The sequence below is a fragment of the Falco peregrinus genome, chromosome 8, assembly GCF_023634155.1.
Source record: "Falco peregrinus isolate bFalPer1 chromosome 8, bFalPer1.pri, whole genome shotgun sequence".
Classification (NCBI taxonomy): Eukaryota; Metazoa; Chordata; class Aves; order Falconiformes; family Falconidae; genus Falco; species Falco peregrinus.
The window spans coordinates 14,368,518-14,388,511 of record NC_073728.1 but is presented as its reverse complement, the minus strand read 5'-3'; the positions used below and the strand labels follow the sequence as shown (position 1 = coordinate 14,388,511).

Here is a 19,994-nt window from a genome sequence, read left to right as displayed (position 1 = left end):
TGCACACTCTCGCTCTTCAGCTTGCTTAATGTACTTGATGAATCCATTATTTAAAGACAAAGTTGTTTGGGAAGGACATTCCTCAGTCACATCTATCCAGCTTCAGTTACAGAGCAGCAGATGTGTGCACACAGTATCTGGTGCAATTTGGAAAAAAACAGATCACTTACAAAAGAAAAAACTTCATTCTAATATCTCTTCGTGGATGTGGGAAACAAACCCCCTCTTTTACTATGTGTTTATGCACATAGCAGTGACTTACATTTTAGCATTGTTGAAGTTTTAAAGTTACATGGTACCTTTATCTCTGGAATCGGCAAGAAGATCATCTGCAGAACACGGACTTTCTTCACTGCCTTCGTTAGAGATGGTAAGAAATGAGATTGGAGATACTGACTGGGAGCGGCTGCTGTTGTTACTACCCCTGTCTGCTCCACCAGGTGTTTGGGTATCAATGCTGCGAGTACTACTACTACGCTGAACTAACGGAGGTGGTGCACGGTGCCCATCTGGAACATCTTGAGGCTGTTAAAAATAAAAGCTATCAGATAGGCGCTCTTGTCTAGCTAGGAATTTCTTTAAGTCCAGAAATGCTGAGGGTTTTTTCAGGTTCCATAAAACTGCCTGAAGTCGAAAATTATTTGTTACACAAGATTCCAACAGAAAATAAGTCAGGTTCAGAAACTAAGAACATTTTTCAAGACTTCACAGAACGGCTGAGCGCGGAAGGGACCCCTGGAGATCATCTAGTCCAACACCCCTGCTAAACAAGAGTCAGCTAGAGCAGTCTGTCCAGGACTCTGTCCAGCCAGGTTTTAGTATCTCCACAAACTATGACCCCGGAACGTCTCTGGGCAACTTGCTCTCGTTTTGAGCACCCTCACACTTTTTTTTTTTTATTTTTTCTTGTGTTCACATTGAATTTAATGTTTTTTAATTTATGCCCACTGCCTCTTGCCCTGTCACTGGGCACTACTGCGAAGAGCCCAGCTCCCTCCTCTTCATTCCTGCACATCAGATATTTATACACATTGGTAACATCCCCCCTGGGCTTTCTCTTCTCAAGGCTGAACAGTCCCAGCTCTCAGCCTCATCTCATATGAAAGATGTTCCAGTCCCTTAATCATCTTCGTGGCCTGATACTTTATTATTAAATTTATCTCTAAAAATAACTACAAATAAAATGAAAGTTAAAAACGGGCACGTTATGCTTCAGCTGAGATAGGAACAGTTCAGCATGGGCCAAAAGAAAAAGCTACTACAAAAACTCTGAGAACAGACCTTTTGTCTTTTCCCCTGTTTTACTGAGAGTTCTTATTTTGTATCACAGTAATCACAGAGGAAAAGGTTCAGATTCAAGCTTTAACTCTTTCCTTCTTTTTGCTTTCCAAAAGACTTTTCAACTACCTTTGTTAAAGAAAGCAGAGTTAACTCCAGACAAATTTAATTCAAGAACTGTGGAAAATAAAGCTTATGACTTAAGAAACCTCAAGGCAAAGGCAAAAAAAATTATTATAGAATGCAGTCATGGTGGCAGATACATACAACAAGCTGCTCCTCTTTGTCTCCCGTCTCCTTAATTATTATCTCAATCTCCTGATTCAGTCCTTCTACACTGTTTCGGAATCGTGATCCTGTTGATTTGGTAATAGGTATCACAGGAACAAGAGCACTCTTTGGGATGGGAGCCTGAAGAACCAGAAACAGTGAGAAACCAATGTAGATTTACTTAAAAAACACAGTTACTGATTTCTACCCAAAAGTGAACCTTGAAACAGAACACACCTACACCTCAATATCAAGGATTTAAATGAAACTATAGGGATTTGTTACAATGGATGCCTTAAGCAAAGACATGGACATCCTGAATTTTGTTGCAAAACAATTTCTAGCAGAGAAAGCTTTCAACAATCTAGTCTCAAAGCCTCCCTTGATATGGTCCGCCTCCAGCCTGACATCACTTTAAAAGTGAAAATTTAACAGTAAACATTTAAAAGTAATTTTGAAGCCTTTAGAACATACTCGCGTTCCTTCTGAAGTCAGCTGTAGCCCAATTTCACTCCCTTTGGATTTACCACTTCTAATTTCATTATAATACAATAATAATGAACGTCTGCTGTTACCTATTCCATAAACTTAAGATTGCACTGTTTGAAATGAAGACCAGCATAGTAACTATATTAAGCCAGAATACAAGGTTGACAAAAAATTTAGGACGACTTCCACAGAAAGAATAAAATCCCAAATTTTAATACATAGTTGCTTCAGAACTAAGATTAACTTTTTAAAAATCCGGTGTATTTTGAAAGACCTTATCCATTTATTCTTCCATCTGACTACAGCTCTGGTCTCCATTCTAGTTTCTCCATTACATTAACAACGAGAACAAAGGAAGATTCCACTGGTTTGGCTCCTGTTTACAGATTCAGTACCATGCAATTAATTCAAAATGCAACATTCTCAGAAGCATCCTGAGATCACCTGAGGAGACCATGCCCTTTCTCCAAACCCCTCTTCCTGTAAAGAGAGGTAGAATGGAACATTCCCGGCCTAATGAAAAAACAAGCAAACAAACACCACTCAGTTGCTCTGGGGGGTGGGGGGGGAAGCAGCTAGCAGCAAGGGTTTGATCAAGTTACTCGCCAACTATTTCCTGATTCCAAGTAGAGAGAAAGAAGAGCTAACAAACTTATTCCACAGAGATAGTGCGGATTTCTTTCTTCAAACAAAAATCATAGAAGAAGCACAACTAAATAATCAGTTGGAGGCTTAGGTGGTAATAACCACTGTAAAAAATTGGGTAAAGCCGAAGAATTGTGGCAAAGCTTATGTGTTAATTAGTAGGGAAGAAAAGAGGAAATAAATCCAGTGGAATTGCTTCTTTTAGTTTTAACAACAAAAGTAAGCCACTTCCAAAATGTTAAACAGAGTTTACCTGGTCTCTTGTGAAGGGACTACCAAGGCAATTTCCTAACACATTTTCTCTGTCTTGTCAGGAATCCAACAACTTGAGCTCAGAAATCCATGTGTGACCCTCTAGAGTCAACAACTGCAATTTTCCTTCAAGTTGGGAATGTAAAAAAAATTTCTAAATACTCCCGTCACTAACTGCAAGTGTTTCTACACAGTCCTTCCCACAAATCTTGAAGGAACTGAGCTGCTGCCAGAAATTCTAGTTTAGCAGTTCCCTAAAGGAATGAAAAAGCCTAGGAACTTTGTCCTTGATGCCTACAGTTACAGATTTTCACTCCAACTTAGAAAGCAGCCTCTAAATGCCATTAATCTAAACCTTCACTTACTCTTTTTGAAGCCTTCTGTAACTTTCCCCCTTTGCAAGTAGCTCGACACAGATGGCACAAAATTTACCAAGAAAAACAATGGTTTGTTTTGTAACACAATGCTGGAAAAGCTGCTTTGCCTCAGTTTATATTTTATAGTCCATTTCACAAGCCCAAAACCTAATTATCTGTTGCGCAATATTTTATTCATGTAATCTAAAATTTGGCAGAACGCAAAAGGCCTCCATACAAGCAACAAAGTTTCATGAGCATGAAGCAATTATGATTTTTAAATTATACACATAGTTTTGGGGGGATACTTTTCAGAGTAGGAGCATCACTGTTCATTGTCACAATTCAAACCCACAAAGATTATCTAATGTAAAAGCGACAATACCTTAGCATTCAGAAACCTACAGGTTGTAGAATACCAAGCCAAACCTGTTAGACTGCATGTAATTCTCCAGCATACTGAAAGGCCTACACCTAAAGTTCCTCAGTACATTGCATTTTTTTGTTTGTTTGGAATGCCTCAAGTGCCCACAAGTACAGAACAAATCTTCAAACAAGTTCTACAAATTTGGAAAACCTGCACCAAGTATTTTGACCTGTTTTGTTGGTTTGTTTTTTTTTAAACATGTCTCACCAATTTTCATAGGCTTTCTCAAAAACCTCTTATTTACCTTTCTTCTTTCATCATTTTGGACTGTTTTGTCCTGAGCTACAGCAGTCACTATCAGCAGCACACTACAGTGCACCCGTACTTCAGTAAAGCAGATCAAAATGCAGGAATTTGTACTAGGCAGCCTGTTTCAAATTCAAACTGTTCTTCTGCTATACAGAAGAGGAGATGGATGAAACAGCTTCTCTTTCGAGATTGAATACAGTACTTCAGTAGCACAGAATTCAAACTGAATTCAGGAAGCACTTATGTCCTGAAAATTCATGACTTCTAATTAAATGAACTACAGCAGGGATAAGTTAGGGTCTGAGACAAAAAGATGCTACCGATTTGTATACAGTAGAGTTAAGAGCAACAGTACAGGAGAAATTCACAGTGCTGTTCTACTTTCTTATTTCCTGTCTTGAAGTATAAAAGACTCACTCAGACACCTGACTTCCATCTACAAATGCACTCCACTGCTCAGGACTGTACGTATGGTTCTCCCTTCCACTTTTTATTTGATCCTTTATCAGAATGAGTAAGTACCTGTAGAGCAGGACACATGCTGATGTCACAACAGCTTCCCTCCCTGGCCTAAATTATTTCCAGAAGGATGGAACAACAGAAAGGAAACAGTTTTCATTAACTGGTAGAAGTGTACGGTATTTAATAGAACAATGCTAACTGCATTTCAGGAGTAATTGGGAATATGATTAGATTTGCAGAGAAGCTTCACAGCTGAAGTACTTCCCTAATTCACAACACTGACAGTTCCACAGTTTCTTTCAACTACACTGATCTGCATGACAATTGTGAGGGATTTGTTCTTTTTGCAACTGTTAAAAACTTGTGTGAGTATCAAATATGGGTTCACAAGGTATCAGTAGGGGCAAAAAAAACCCTTCTGAAAAACTAAGAAAACCAATAGGGAAGTTTAGTCAAAGTTACTAAGACAAAACAGACTTGAAAAAGGATGCGTCTCTAAAAGCCTGTAATTTTTTTCAACCTGCTATCAAGTTAAAATTATTATCTGTGAACCTGACCTCATTACCAGTCTTGAGACAAACTGCACACAGAACATGCGGTAGCCTAAACATTACAATTTGTGAAGTGATTACTACTTAAGTCTCAACACATGATAAATGATGGGGAAAAAAATGATCTTACAAAGGCTGATCGAAGCCATCAAGAGTATACTTTTAATAGAGTAGGTAAAAATCCCACTGAATAGTTTTTTGTCAGGTAAGCTCTCTAAATCAGTCCATCACAGAATTAGACAACTGCTATTGTAAAGACATAAAACATGATCAGCAAAAAGTACAATTTTGAGTGTATCTTTATACCACCAGTTTGCTCTACGCCATATTCTACATGCAAACGTGTAATGAAAAAGATAATGTATGATTTTAGATTAAACTTGTCTGTCATCCTTTTGTACAGTCTGCAGAATGCACTTTATGAGTCTTGTTTTAAGGAAAGATTAATTATCTAAAATTCTTTGAAAGTGGGAGTTCAAAGCCAACCCAGTCAAGTAATAAAAAGCTCTGGAACCCCATACACTCAAGGAAGTCAAATGAAATTAATCTATTTCATAGAAATCACCCCTAGCTACAACATATTTAGCTGTATGTCATACTTCCAAGTTCCCTTTAAGAGAAATCACAACCTTGAAAGGAGTTAAAAATAGTATTAGCTACCCAATATGCCCTTACCTGACTGTGGTTAATGGCTGCATGGTTACCATGAAATGGAGACTGTCTTTCTTTATCGCGATGATGCCTACTGCTGTGTTTGCTTCTCTGTAATTGTTGACGCAATTTTGCAATCTAATGAAGGAAAAATTCACATTAGATTTCACCAGATGTATTCAGATACACATAGTTTCATTATTCCATCACTTAGTTAAAATTCTTTACTACCACAATGCTCATAATTATTGCCAGCACTAAATCAGACTCAAGTTCTTGCAAACCTAATATATTAGCTACCAGTTCAGCTGAAGCTCTGAAGGTTTAATGAAAGAACCTGACGTACGTAAAGTTAGAAAGTAGTTTGGTCACTGCTGTATTTCCTCTTTTAATAAAGAATGTCACCTGCATTTGACACTTTCCCACATACTCAGATTAAAAATTTTAATAGTCTTGCATTACTAAACGAAAAAGAATACCAAATTAACGTTTTGGTGGTTTTTTACCAAACTCACAATCCGTATAGCGGCAAAAAAAAAAGCAGTACAACATTCATGCCTTCCTGAAAACTCACAGTAACAGTGCATACCAGTAGAAAATTTAATCCAAAGGTATCTCTAAATAACAGCATTTCTGACCTCTTTTAGTTGATCATTGCTCCCCCACGATGCTGAACGTTTGTGCGAGCTTCTCTTCTTTTCTAAATATTCTTCAGCCCAGGCACTTTCTGTCTGCAGCAAGAAGATTATAGGAATTATTAAAAAAAGGTAATTCCTACTTTCTGGCAGAATATTTTGACACAAATTAGAACAGAGAACAGTATTACGATTTTTTCACTCAAAACTGAAAAAGTGGAGTGAAACTATGTAATTTAAGAAAAAAAAAAGCACAAGCCCTAACTTCCAGGCCTACCCTAGTACAGGAATGTGCTAGTTTCCCTTCCAAATTACTGAGCATAAGGCAGTATTAACAGTCAGATGTACCACAAGCTGCTACAGGGCTCTGAAGAGCCAGTATGATGGTGCTGAATTTGATGGCGTATTTTATTTCCTGGATAGATGCTGCCCTTGTTATTTCTGACACATTAGCAAGGGTAGCTTGGTGTAAACATTGTGAAAGCCTGCCCCGGTACAGCTTCAAAACCATGTTCTTGCTCAGAAGAATGAGAGAAATGAAGGTAAGGCATATAAGCACCACTAGAGCTATTGCAAATCAGGTAATTTATTTATTAACACCTCAACGGGCTTCAGTTTCACAGTTGTCTCAGGCCAAGCAGAAAGCAACACAGATAATACTAAGCCAGTTTCGCTAAACCAACAGTGTCATTAACATTTATTAAAGAAACCTGCAAGCATACTGCGGTGAAAAAGTTTTGAGAATTCCAAAGTATCATTGAAATAAAGTGTATTAATGCAAGGTAACAAAATGCACAGGCAAGCCTGTGATGATACTGCATGCTTTAAGGACAGTTTATTCCCACCTAACCAGGTCCAGAACAGCCTTCAAAAGCAACGAACTGTAAAGGATCTAAGAAGAAGAGTAAAAACATTCATCATCATTCAGCAGTCACAAGAAACATACCTAATGAAGCAAGGGAAAGGATTTCTGGAAGCAGCTTACACGCAGAGGCAGTGAATTCCATTAAATTTGTTGTTGCCACAATGCAGTGCTCAGCACGCAGCAGCGATGTAGCTAACTCATCCTTAGGAGTCATTGATGTCTCTCTCCTGCAGACAGGAGCTGTGACTGCCTCAAAGCCTTCATATCTACAGCGTGCAACAGTTCTTACGTTTGAGACCCACAGCTTGCAAAGCCACAAGCTGACCTTACTCAGGCCATCTGTACTCAGAAGACAGAAACTCACAGAGCCTTCAATAATGTGCTGTTATTTAATCTCATTTTGCAGGGAAAATGGAGGTGTAACTCTGAACATACAGGTTGTAACTCCCATCTGCTTCAGTTACAGATATAACTTTCATATAAATGCAACCTCCACTATCATCATTCCAAATCAAAAACTAACAAGGACAAATCTGAATAATGAAGTTAGTCGGATTGCTTTGAAATTCCTTTTTCATAGCAAAATTAGAACCCATTAGAATCTATGTTTCCAGAAAAGCACTCGCTTACCTTCATTGTAAAATAGATTAAATGATAACCCCCATTCCCAAGTACCAATGTTTGTCTAGCCAATTCTCAAATGTCAATCTGGAATCTCATCCTATCCTCTAGCTCCTGGAACAATGTTTTAGCCACTAATTCTAACTTCTCACCTCAGCACAGCCATTGTGCTTGCCTACCAGAACACCTAATTAACACTCTAATTAGTCTTCACATTTGATTTATATTCAAGACTTATTTCATAAATTAATATCAGATTCATTTATAAGGATTAAACACTGACTTTTATGCTCATCCTCAACACAAAGAGTTAGAAATCTTTTTAGAGCAACAGTAGGTATAAGATATTAAATTACAGGAAACCTTTACATCAAGGCAGAAATGTAATACTATTTTAGCAGGTCTCCTCCTACTCATTCTCTGTATTTTGTTTATAATACTTCAAGAAACACAGGCCCAACCACCAATAGACAAAAAGGGACTTTACTTCTCTCGGTTCTTAAAGTACTAGTACTTCCTTATTAGCAGCTACTATTCACAACATCCTTCTGCCTGTTCTAGAATTACAAAGAGAAATGAGTTTAAGGCTAAGTTTATCACAGATAGCAGAACACTTAAGAGAAAAAAAAAAGTCTTAGAGGCAAAAACTTTGCAGTTGCCATCAATTATTCTTCAAGAATTAAAAACTACAAAGCAGTTGTCTCATTTTAAGTTGTATTTTGACACAGCTGTATTTCAAACTATGACAGGCAAAGCCAAAAAGGTTTAATTCAAAAGGAAAAAGACACAAGGTTACAAACACTTGTTTTAGAAGCACTTCATAAAATTATCTGTACATACGAATTCCAGCCAGACCCTAGGACACTCAATAATACACTTATTCATCAGGCAACAAACATTCTGCATGTACATAATTCAGTCTGGTTTTACAGACAGGTTTCATCAAAATAATAAGTCAAAGTAGGAGTGTGATACATAGTCTCTGCATGACCTGGGATCTCTTACACAGTTCTCAGCTATGACCTACAGGCATCTCTGTAAAGGCCTGCAAGCCAAAATGTGTCACTGATTGCTGTCTCCTCCCAGTCTGCTTCCTGAATGACGCTACTCTCTCTGTCATAAACCTGCAGAATCAAGATACCCTGCTTACTCAGCTTGAAAAGTCTTCTACTTCTTAAGATCTTGATTCAATTCCTCGTCACTAAACTTCTGAAATCTGAATACATCCATTTCATGTCAGACTTTGTGATAAGTCTGACATTACACACTGGAGCCAGAACTTGTGAGTCACACTTCATCCAAACACCCCATTTTCAACACTAAACAATACAAATGGAGAGCCTATACTATCCTGAGAAACTTAACTTCCACGAATCACATTTTAAACTTGTCCCTACCTCAAATGGTTGCCCTCAAGCACATCAGAAAGATTAAAATCTACAGTGTCTCATCAGTGTCATATCAACACAGCTTTGGACATACAGATGTATGGCTGCATGCCATAATTTTCTACTGGTTTGATAGATTTTAAATTAAGAAGTACAACGGATCATTCTGTTTCCCTAGCAGTAAGTACACTACCATCAATCACCACTAAATATACTTAGTCTGCAGAAATATCCAGTGCCCTTTGCAGTCTTCACATTAACCTTTGCAAATATGTTCCCACTTATATATGAAAGCCCCACTACCACAGCAGCTAGATGTGTCAGAATTGGAAGAAAAAGAAATGAAAAATGTAAGCCAAAAAGGATGATTTCTAATCTATCTGAAGAATACAGAAATTACAAAAGCCCAATCATGACTCAGATTAAGCCGAAACTAAACTGAAAGAGATGAACTGAATATAGCAAATACTTTGGCAGCAGTATAAAAATATAATTATTTTGAAAAATTATTACCTTAATAAATCAAATATGAAAATAGCTAAGGCACCCACACTGGTTTAGTTCTGCTGTTTAATGCTTTTTAATAGCTAAGCATAAACTGCAATTCATTGTATATCATACACCTGCCTTCATCCTCCTCCTCTTACTATGATTTACCTCTCTCACCCCATCTTCTAACCATTTTGCTTGTTCATCAGCTCTCCTTTCCTCCATTTCCACCTTATCCACACCAGCATATTCCCCTAGAAAACACCTCCCTTTTTCTACTTATCTGCTCTTCGAATTACGGCCCTTTCTACAAAACATTGCAGATCTTGAGAAGGCCATACAGTAACAACCAATGCTGCAGACAGCATCTGTTCAACACCTTACACATTTGAGCAGACAGCACACTGAAACCAACCTGGCCCCATTTTTGTTATTGTTACCAAACCTAAGGCAGGCTCAAACTCATCAACTACATCCCACACGCTGTCACTTGCTCTTCCAACTGCATTTTGCTTATGTTCTTTGGAATTGGTGGAGACCTGTTGTTGAAACCATGCTCTGGGAATAGCCATTTAAAATCTGGTATGTTTGTCAGTTTCTTTCACCCCACAAGTTAGAGAAATCCACTGCCAGACTGCATCCACAGAAGGAGAAATGAAACACTGCAATATTTTATGGAAAAATCCATCTTGAATCCCGTCTGCATATAGTAGGATACCATGTAACAACAACAGCAACCTTTAAGGGAAACAATAAAACAACTGTCACGGTAGGTGTGTAACTCTTGTAATGCCAGTTTCATTCAATATTTGTTGGTTCTATCCTTACAGGTCTCATAGGACTGAGCCATTAAAAGCCTGTGAAATATTGTCAAGTTGTTGCAGTTTATTGGCAAATCATGTACTTTAATACTTTCCAGTTGAGCTAAATTTCAACATCATTCATGGTTCAATGAGGCAGCTCTTCAATGTATGTAATTCTATACTTGGTGCATAGATCCCAGATAAACATTAAAGGTCTTTTACAATCAGAAGATGAACAGCCTATCATAGAAAAGGCTACAATAACTTTTATACAGGCACTGCAGAAGCCTTTTTATTCAGTTTTAAGACAGACACATAAGGAATCACCAAGTTCCCTTGTATAAATTTAAACTAAATAGTACTTAACACCAGTGCAATCTAGTGTACTGCACACTAAGAACAATGAGAAAACAGATGTGCAATACGCTAGTGCCTTTCTGAGGCAAGAAGAGAGTAGAATTCTTAACAGATATGACAGTTCACAGCCTTTTCTTAAAGAATGCAAATAATTCATGCATAGCCAAGGTAATAGCAAAGATCAGATTCCTGCAATTTGAAAGTGAATAGGAACTTGCAAGCAAGAAAGCCAAAGTGAACATTTTCAAGGGAAAAGCTTCTTACATCTAAATCCTGTCTTCACATTTAAATACTCTGAAGACAAAAATCTATCCTACCTGTGTGGCTTTGTCTCTCATACACGGAGCAGCTTGTCCATGATTATCACGAGGCCACTGTCCAGCAAGGTACGGAGCAGCAAGCGTATCCAATGAGGAAGTCCGGCGAATAATACTGGAAGGGCTTGATGAAGGTGGTCTTGATTTGTCAGCTAGAATAAGAACATGTGATTAGAAAGAAAGCAAGACAGAACTTAATTATTTTAACTGTCTACAAGAAATCATATCAAATCAGAACTACTATGTTATTAAGTAAATAACAAAATACTTTTAATATAGGAATTAGGTTTCCTTTTGCAGGCTCTACTCAGTCTTGATAAGCAATGAAATGTGTTTTTATGGTTTCCTTAAACACATTCTTATGTCACATTGGTACTCCCATACTACCGTTTATTCCCTCAAAGGTACAACAGTCATTGGATTCTTATATGATGATGGCTTGGAAGAAATCAAAATAGCTATATTTCCTCATACATAAAGGCTAACAAAGAAAATCTGTGCTGAACTTCTTCAATTTAATGCTGAGTTTAGAGTTCACCCCACCAGCCCTTTACCCTTCACCTACTTTAATTCAAGGGACACTATGAACATCTTTTATTAACCACCCAGCATACAATATACAGCAGATTCATAAAGCGTTATGTTTAACCCTCAGATCCAGAAGTCCACTAAAGGGTAATGATTTACATTTTACAACATAATCAAAACATCTCCTCTCTTTACATGCCACTTGGTAACTACATTCATAATTGCCTGACGCTACACCTCCTGCAACACCTCATTCTCACTGTGTTTTATACTAGTATCACTTTTCAGAAGAATTTAGATACTAACAGGAACCCTTACTGTAATAGGTTAAATATAACAAGTAGAGGAAGATTAATATTGTTAAAACCAAAAATTTGCACCGATGCCATCTGTCACTGATACTTTTAAGTGGCAGCAAAAGACAATGCTGCAAGCTAATAAATGTAAACACTGTGAAGAAAGGTTCCTCAAAATAGTAGCTGAGGTTTGTTAAAGAGACTGACAAGCAGAAAAGACCCAGTGTTTAGATATACATATACGCTCACGCATTATTTGTTACTAGCTCTTCTAGATGTAAAATGCAAATCCAGAGATCACAATGATCTAAGCTCACCATCAATTCATCTATTCCCCACAGAATCATACCTAAAAGAATTGTATTAATCTTACCTGTAATGAACACAAAGGCCAAAAACAAACCGCTAGAAGACAGCAAATGAGATAGAGAGATCAGATGGAAGTTTTACAACAAGGACACTGGAAAAACTCAGTCATGTGTCCTCCCTGACTGTGCCTTAGGATGAATTCTGCACTAAAAGTATAAATAGCATAGCAATTTGTATTGTACCTAAGTTTATTAGCAAAAGAAGTACTGCCTGATTAGTGTCTGACTGCTAGTCAGAAAATAGAGAACACTGCCATCAGTAGTCCAGAATTCAATTTCTAAGCCATTCCAATCTACTGAAAATACATAAATACTAATAAAACCCATTACGTAGAGTTGTCAGTGGTGTGGGCAACATCTTAGTCTGACAGAACAGCAGTCTTTCAATGTAAGTCTAGTGACATTCTGTACTAAAGAGCCTCATGTAAATTTTGCATTAGAAATGTACACATTAAAAATGTGGAAGATATTTAGACTGTAAGGAAATAATTACCAGCATTATAATCAGCCACATTCACATAAAGCAGTCCAGAAACCTCTTCTGATTTATTATTTCTACTAGTACCAACAATGATAAAAATCTTAGTACTGAGCTCACAGCTGATCTGCTCTCAGGGAGTAGCAGCAAAGTTCAATTTTGGAGTACCATGCACCTAAGACTGACCCCCATACAAAGAAATTCTCTGACTATTACTGCTACCACCATACAGCACACTGAAGGGTCTGTTTATGTCAGAAGATTTCAAAACGATTCCTTTTGTTTGTACCATGGGAGAATGCGGCATGCTAATGCAATGTGTCATTCCTTAAAAATTACACTTGCTTCCAAAGTTGTATCAAACACATCATTTGTCTCAGAAACAGCTGCCATACTCTCCTTATTTTTCTTCTGAATTATTAGTCTTCCTCTTGAAGAAGTGTCTCTTTTTACCAAGGGGAAACAGAAAGGATGCAGGGGAAAAAAACACAAAAAATCAGGAAGTGTATGTAGTCAGTCACATCATCTGCAAAGCCACTGTAGCAGACGGCTTCAAAACTGAAGCAGCAGAAACTCTTGCCCTCTCCCATCCCCCACAAAAAAAGTGGAAAGAATATTTTCTGGGCAAACAGAGAGAATGAAAACTGAAGAGCTTGTTTACTATTTAAGTTCAAGGGAAGCTGCTCATTTCAAGGCACAAAGCCTATAAGTACTCCTATTTTCCTCCAATTTAACAATTCCTTCAAAGAATTCTGTTTTCAAATTACTTTTATTTAGATGACGCAAGGATGTTTGGATATGGTTTTACTTACTTTTCCACCTTCACAACATGTCTTAATACAAATTACCAAAGTCTACCACACAATTCCTGTTACAGTTTCCAAACATTTCAATGGGAACATACACAATGTTTTCATTGCACTTTCCTCTACAATACTTGAAGCAAGTGTTCAGCTGCTATTTTTCCTTGATGTGACCTACATAACAAGAGATTTGCCTCCATAGAGATAACAGTTACAACAGCTGTGGCTGATGTAAAACAATGGAGCTGTTTCATCAAATAGACGCTTCTTAAATATTAGATCTAGTCTTAATTGGCCTGATTATCTCTTTAAACCAATATTTGTGATAAGTATCAACCCTCCTATCCATCCACCACTAGTCTAAATCTATTTAGAATCAAAGTCTTTCTGCAATCTGGCACCAAACAAAGTAAAATAATAGAACAAAACATAAACAGTACACACATAATATAAACCAACCAAGTCCAGAAGTCCATAATGTGGGAAAACAAGTAAGTTACCACGTCTTCACAAGCCATTGCAGTCCAACCAACCAACTGAAATTGCTACGGGTAAAGTAGTATCACACACATTATTGCAACTGTGAGGCCAGGCACCTCCAAAGGCAATTTAAGCTAAGGCAGTCTTAACAACGTGACTGAAGAGCAAAATTGTACAAACGTAGATGCTTACCAACAGCTAAACGAAAGGTAGGAAAGAGAGCAGTGGCTTGTGGTGGGGAGTCTTAACATAGAAGTCCTACAACTACAATTATAACTGAAAAAGGAAATTACAGTGTGAGAGAGAACACGTAACTTGGAATCTGATACCTCACAGGAAAAAATTCCTATATATAAAAGGAAGGAGGAAAGAAAAAACCACGGAAGGTCTTACACATAAGAAAGTCCGAAGAGAAAAAACACTTTGAAAAGTCATCTTTTCCTTTTTCAGGAAAAGTTCCGAACTGCTGCTAGAACTGTAAAATAAGGATTGCTGCTGAAGTGTAACTTGCAGATTGATTTTACAGTCCTGTGATATCTTTCTATGTATCCGAAATTAAAGCTTTCAGAAAAGCAAATAAAAACTCCCAACAAACATCTTCTAATAGACACCATGAGAAGAGAAAACAAAACAAAACTAAGAAGCAACAGAAAGCGCCGCTGGAAGAGTACAGAACACCACTGACCTCACAAAATTCCCTGGTAAGAGTTCTAACCGAAGCTTTTTATACAGGTAGAACATCCAAAACAGTGAGAAAGAGCGAGACCTAACTAGCTTCTCTGGCACCTAGGCATAACAGCTGACCTTTTTGTTCCATTTTAGTCAGCCTCTTCCTCAGAAAGGACATTCATGGGATCTCCCCCATGCATACTTGTCTCTTCCCAAAAAAACAAACACACACAACTGATCGCAGGGGCTTCACCTACTTTTCATGTTTCATTGAAAGTATTCCACACATTCAGACAGCAGTAAGAACAGACACACTACAGAAGTGCGTATATTCCTTTTGGAAGGCAATCTTGGCTATTGTCTTTACATAAATGTAAAAGAACTACTTGTATTTTTTTTTCCTCTAGTAATTCAAAGCAATCCCTTGGTAGGAGAATGACTGAACTAATGTTGTTTTACAAAACCAACCTCAGAAAGCCCAAGACGCTCAACTTACTTCATCCTAGTGAATGAAAACATTTTTAATCCAAATAAACTCCCCTGAAGTGTGGGCCACAAGAAACCTAAATTATGATGCTGCAATAATGAATTCACTTTCTTTACATCTAGCATTTGTTAAACAGCTTATGTAAGCCATGCAGGCACGTAATGGTACACAAAGCCTTCTGCGCTCTCTTACCATGCAGCGGTACCTTTTATAACTGCTGCAAAACCTTGGTAATTAATGTTGACAGGTCCATAGCTATTATTGTGTCACTCACCAAATTCTTAAAATAAATTCTACAGTGAAATTTAAGAGTGTAATGGAGTTCCATCCCTTCTCCCTAACCCAAGGAGGTGTTCACATCTGAACTCTTCAAGACTTTGCAATATACTGTTACCACAGTATTCATCATTTCCTTTCACACAAGCAGGCTTTAAGATTACTCTTCCATATAGTATTCTAACCTATTAAAGGGCAATGTAGTTCCAGATAAAACAAATCAATTATTCCTCAGTTTTCACAGTGAGTTTAAATGTCCAATAAAGTTGACTGGAATATACCCGAAAGTTCAGCATCCAGTAGAGAAATCTCTTGACAATCTGAAGGCACCTGAAAGGGTCAGAAAACAACTGCTATGGCTCTAGTCCCAACCTTCTTGTTTACACAGCCTGGTGCATTATAGTATTTTTGGAGCTGAACAGATGAAACCCTTCTGAGAAGATGTTTTATATAAAAACACGAACAACAAGATCACATTCGATCTTTGCTCAGTAGATAAACCATAATAAAAATAACAATAAAGGCAAAGCATACACATTTCTCTACCTGAGTCTACTGCTAGGTGAAAATAATGTCCTCTAGCAGGGGTGGTTTGCAGACAGGTAAAGAGACATATGTGAAAACTGAACCAAAATTGGAGATTGCAGGACAGACCTCGTAGTGTAGAAGTGAGGCCACCAACAGTGATGGGAAGGAGAGAGCCCATTAACAGGCAAGTAGAAGCTGAAGTCTGTGAAGCAAGTGCTAGAGACTGCAGAGGGGGAAAGTAAAAGATGAAAACTAGGTAGCTGGAAGATCTAGGGTCTTGAGTCATATATTTAGGAGAGCAGCAGCAAGAAAAGCACAGAAATTTAGAAATTAATTATGCCATAGACTCTTCAGTTCATAATTATCTCATCATCACAGAAAATTCAGTTAGCATTTCCAAGACTTAGCTGCAATTCGGTTCAGAAAACCGGGATGAAAAAAACCAACAAATACCACACAACAAAAAAACCACACAAGTACACAAAAAAAACCCACCAAACCCCAAACAAAAAAAACAAACCCAAAGAATCTATTAAGTCACATTTGTAAATTCACAACTTGAGGTTCTCAAATGTTAAGCAGGATAGCAGGATCATGAAGATTATGTTCAAAGCTATTCAACTGCTTCCCAGAAAAGAAAATCTGAAAAACATGAAGCTGTGTCTAAAGCATACAACTTACTGAACCAGTATCAAAGATCAGAAGCTATCATTTGTCTAACCTTGAGGTTCACTTGAATCTACAAAAAAAACCAAGGCTGCAGCTGTAGTAATGAACAAAAGCTATCATCAGCCAAAAATAGGAAAATCCAAGTTATTCTGTCATAGATTCTGACTGATACTCTGAAGTGGCCTGCATGGCTTCACAACCAGAGCCTCATTAGCAAAAATGAAGCTCCACTTCCATGTTCTCAGCTACCACTAAGTTTTCTCATTTAGTTGAAGAAAAAAATTGAAGTTAACTCAGTCTCTATCAAGCACTGGACTACACCACACAAAGTTAAGCAATATAGAACAGGTTTAATTTTTAATTTTGGGCCAATACAAGTACTGTTCAGAAATGTGAACACACGGAAGCAATTAAATGGATGCTACTCTTCTGTTTTCACACATCTTGTAAAACGCTAGTGAAGTTAACACAGAACAGTAATCAAATGACTTGTTTCTTTCTATATGCTAGTTCTTAGATCCAGTAAAGAAGTTAGCATGGTTTCAACAAGTTTCTGTGCAATGATCAGAAGACGGTGCAACTTCTCCATCTAAAGTGGTCTGATGCATGCCTACACAAACAGCTTTTGAACCTGGATCTCAAGGCTAAGTCATCCTGTTCCTCGTTCTCCAGGCCAGGAGTCTGCATCTTGGGCAAGAGTTTCTATAAAGTTCACAGGAAAAAGACAGTATTTTGTGATGTGTATAAAGTCTTTCAGATGACCGACTAACAGGACTCTCAAATGAAGAATATGCACATTCCTCAATCCAAAGCCTTGGAAAATAAAACTTAAAAAAAACACCACATTGACCTAGAAAGCAGAAAAATCTAATTCAGAACCTAACCGCCTTTGTGGCACTGCTTTCTTACACTACAGACAAGCAACCATATGGTAATCTTGAAGGGGCATGTCTGAATTAAAAAAAAAAAAAAAAAACAAACCAACAGAAAACCCACACCCAAAAAACACTACCCCACAAAGAAAATAAAAATTAAGTCACACAGACATTACCTTCAGTACTGCACCAATTGGTTATGGCTGTCTCATTTGGCGGCACCGTTCCTCAAAGCCAGGATAATAAAAAAACCCCAAAGACAACCAAACAACAAAACAAAAACCGACACAGCAGTCTGGTTATAATCATTGTTTTAGAATGAGGGAGCAACATCAGGAGAAGGAGCAGTGTTACAGGGAATCATGTTGATCCTAGATTTCTGCATATTAGTCAGCTTTACTCTTTAGATTACCACGTGCAACTCCATAAAAACGTAACCGTAAGCTTCAGGATCTCAAGTCACAGATTTTTCCAGATTTGAGGATATTAACACAAAGCCTCACTCATGCATTTCTGAGTAAACTTTTACCCTAAGAAGAAAAAGGACTTACATATGTAAGCATCTATTATCCTCAACCAGATGTTACATATTGCTTACATTTCACCGTTCTCAGTAAGTACGTTTCAATTCTTCAGAAACATTAAAACGCAGTTTGCTACAAAATGCACGCCGTTCCCGCACTATTTTCTATCTGCACTGTACTGCAGAGTGAGCTCGTCATCACTCTCAAGTTCACACATCCTTCTGCAGGGTTCGTGCTGAACGTAACTACTAAGGGAGAGAGTGAGTACTTTTTTCCTACGTCTACGCGCAATGCCAACAGCACCAGCTAGTTTTCCAATCGCAAGCTTGCGGACACCGGATGAACACCCCGCAGCGCCCGGCAGGAGATGCACGGAAAGGCGAGAAGACGCGCAGGCTTTGCAGCAGCCCTCCGACAGCAAGCTCAGCGCTCGCCCGTACGGTGCGCCCGGAGCGCAGCTCCACCGCGGGCTGTCTCCCCGGCACACCGGGCGCCGCAGCACCCAGGCGGCCCGCCGGGCTGCCCCGTCCCCTCCCAAGGCCAGGCAGCCGCCCAGCGGCAACAACGGCGGCGAGCCCGCCGCGCCGCTGCCAGCCGGGGCGGGACCGGAGGGGCACAAGCCCGGGCACGGCCCCGGGCCCCGCCGCAGCACGGCGCGCTCGGAGGCACGGCGCCGGGCTCCCCGCCGCCCCCCGCCCCGCAGAGCGCTGGGCGCGCCGCCTCACGCAGCCCCCCGGGCGGCGGGCGCCCTTCGCCGCTGCCCCGCGCCCCCGTGAGGGCCGGGCTGGCGGCAGGTGCGCGGCGGGGCGGGCCGCCGGGAGCGCTCACCTTTGCAGACGGGGGAGCTGGGGCTCTTCCTCTCCGGGGAGCTCCGGCCTTGCTCCGGCGAGTGCCGCCGGTGCCGGACCCTGCCCGCCGCCGCGGCGCTGCCCTCCGGCAGCGGAGAGGAGCAGGGCGAGGGTCCGCAGCCCGGCGGCGGCGGGGGCGGCGGCGGCGGCAGGTGGTGGGAGCGCGGGGGGCTGCCGCGCGCCCCGCCGGCACGCGTGGGGCTGCCCCGCGAGGAGGAGGCGGCGGCGGCGCTGCCCCCTCCCCCCGGCGTCTGCGTGGCCGTGGCGGGGCCGCCGCGCGCGCCGTTGCCGGTGGGCGCCGCGCGCGTGGGGCTGACGCTGCGCGAGGCGGGCGCCGCGCGTGGGAGCCCCCCGCCCAGGGCGCCCGCGCCGCCGCCGCCGCTCCTCGTGGGGCTGCCATGTTGCTGCTGCTGCTGCTGCTGCTTGAGCTGGAAGGGCACCGTGGCCCGCATGGGCTGCAGGCGGCTGCTCGCTCCCGCGCCGCCGCCCCCCGCCGCCGCCGCCGCGCCCCCTCCCCCGAGGGAGGTGGCGGGGGTCGGGGAGCCGCTGCGCCTCACGCGCTGGTGGGACATTGTCCGTTGGGAGCCGGGGCTGGCGGAGGGCCGTCGGTGGCGGGGGAGGCGCGGCGCGGGCGGGTCCTCGCGGGGATCCAACGCCTCAGGCGGCGGCGGCGGCGGCAGCACCGGTGGCGGCCCCGTCCCCCCCTGGCCGCCGTCCCCGGCCCGGGGCTGCCCGCGCTGCCTCCGCAGCCTCCGTGCGCCTCATCAACAATAGTGCCCCGGCCGCCCGCCCCGCCCCCCGCGCCCTCCCATTGGGCGCGCCGCCGCTCGGCTCGCGCAGATACGGCGCGCCCATTGGCTGCGCAGCGCGCTCCGGACTGGCCGAGCCTGCGCGGGGAGGGGGGGAGCGGCGCTTAAAGCAACACGCGGCCCCTGCCGCTGCGGTGCCGCACGTGCTGTGGGGCCCCGGTCCCGCAGGGCCCCGGGCGGTCAGGCGGGCGGGGGACGGTGGCCGGGGGGCCGGGAGAGCGCCCCTCGGCATCCTGCGGCAGCGCCGGGCC

The 19,994-nt window shown here is 41.2% G+C and overlaps 1 protein-coding gene across 7 annotated transcripts in view; it reads right to left on the bottom strand.

Annotated features, from left to right (window-relative positions):
• FAM117B (family with sequence similarity 117 member B) overlaps window positions 1-19,708 on the bottom strand; it is a 48,034-nt gene extending 28,326 nt beyond the window's left edge. For all 7 annotated transcript variants that reach the window (XR_008748642.1, XR_008748646.1, XR_008748645.1 and 4 more), the window contains exons 1-6: window positions 18,915-19,708; window positions 11,106-11,257; window positions 6,269-6,361; window positions 5,655-5,768; window positions 1,546-1,689; window positions 300-525 (exon numbers count right to left, since the gene is read on the bottom strand). Coding sequence is in view for 2 of the 7 variants with exons in the window: in XM_055813254.1 (XP_055669229.1) it covers window positions 300-525; window positions 1,546-1,689; window positions 5,655-5,768; window positions 6,269-6,361; window positions 11,106-11,257; window positions 18,915-19,506 (1,321 nt within the window). In the remaining 5 variants the exon portion in view is untranslated. The remainder of the gene's footprint in view (window positions 1-299; window positions 526-1,545; window positions 1,690-5,654; window positions 5,769-6,268; window positions 6,362-11,105; window positions 11,258-18,914) is intronic.
• Between the last annotated feature and the right edge of the window lie 286 nt (window positions 19,709-19,994).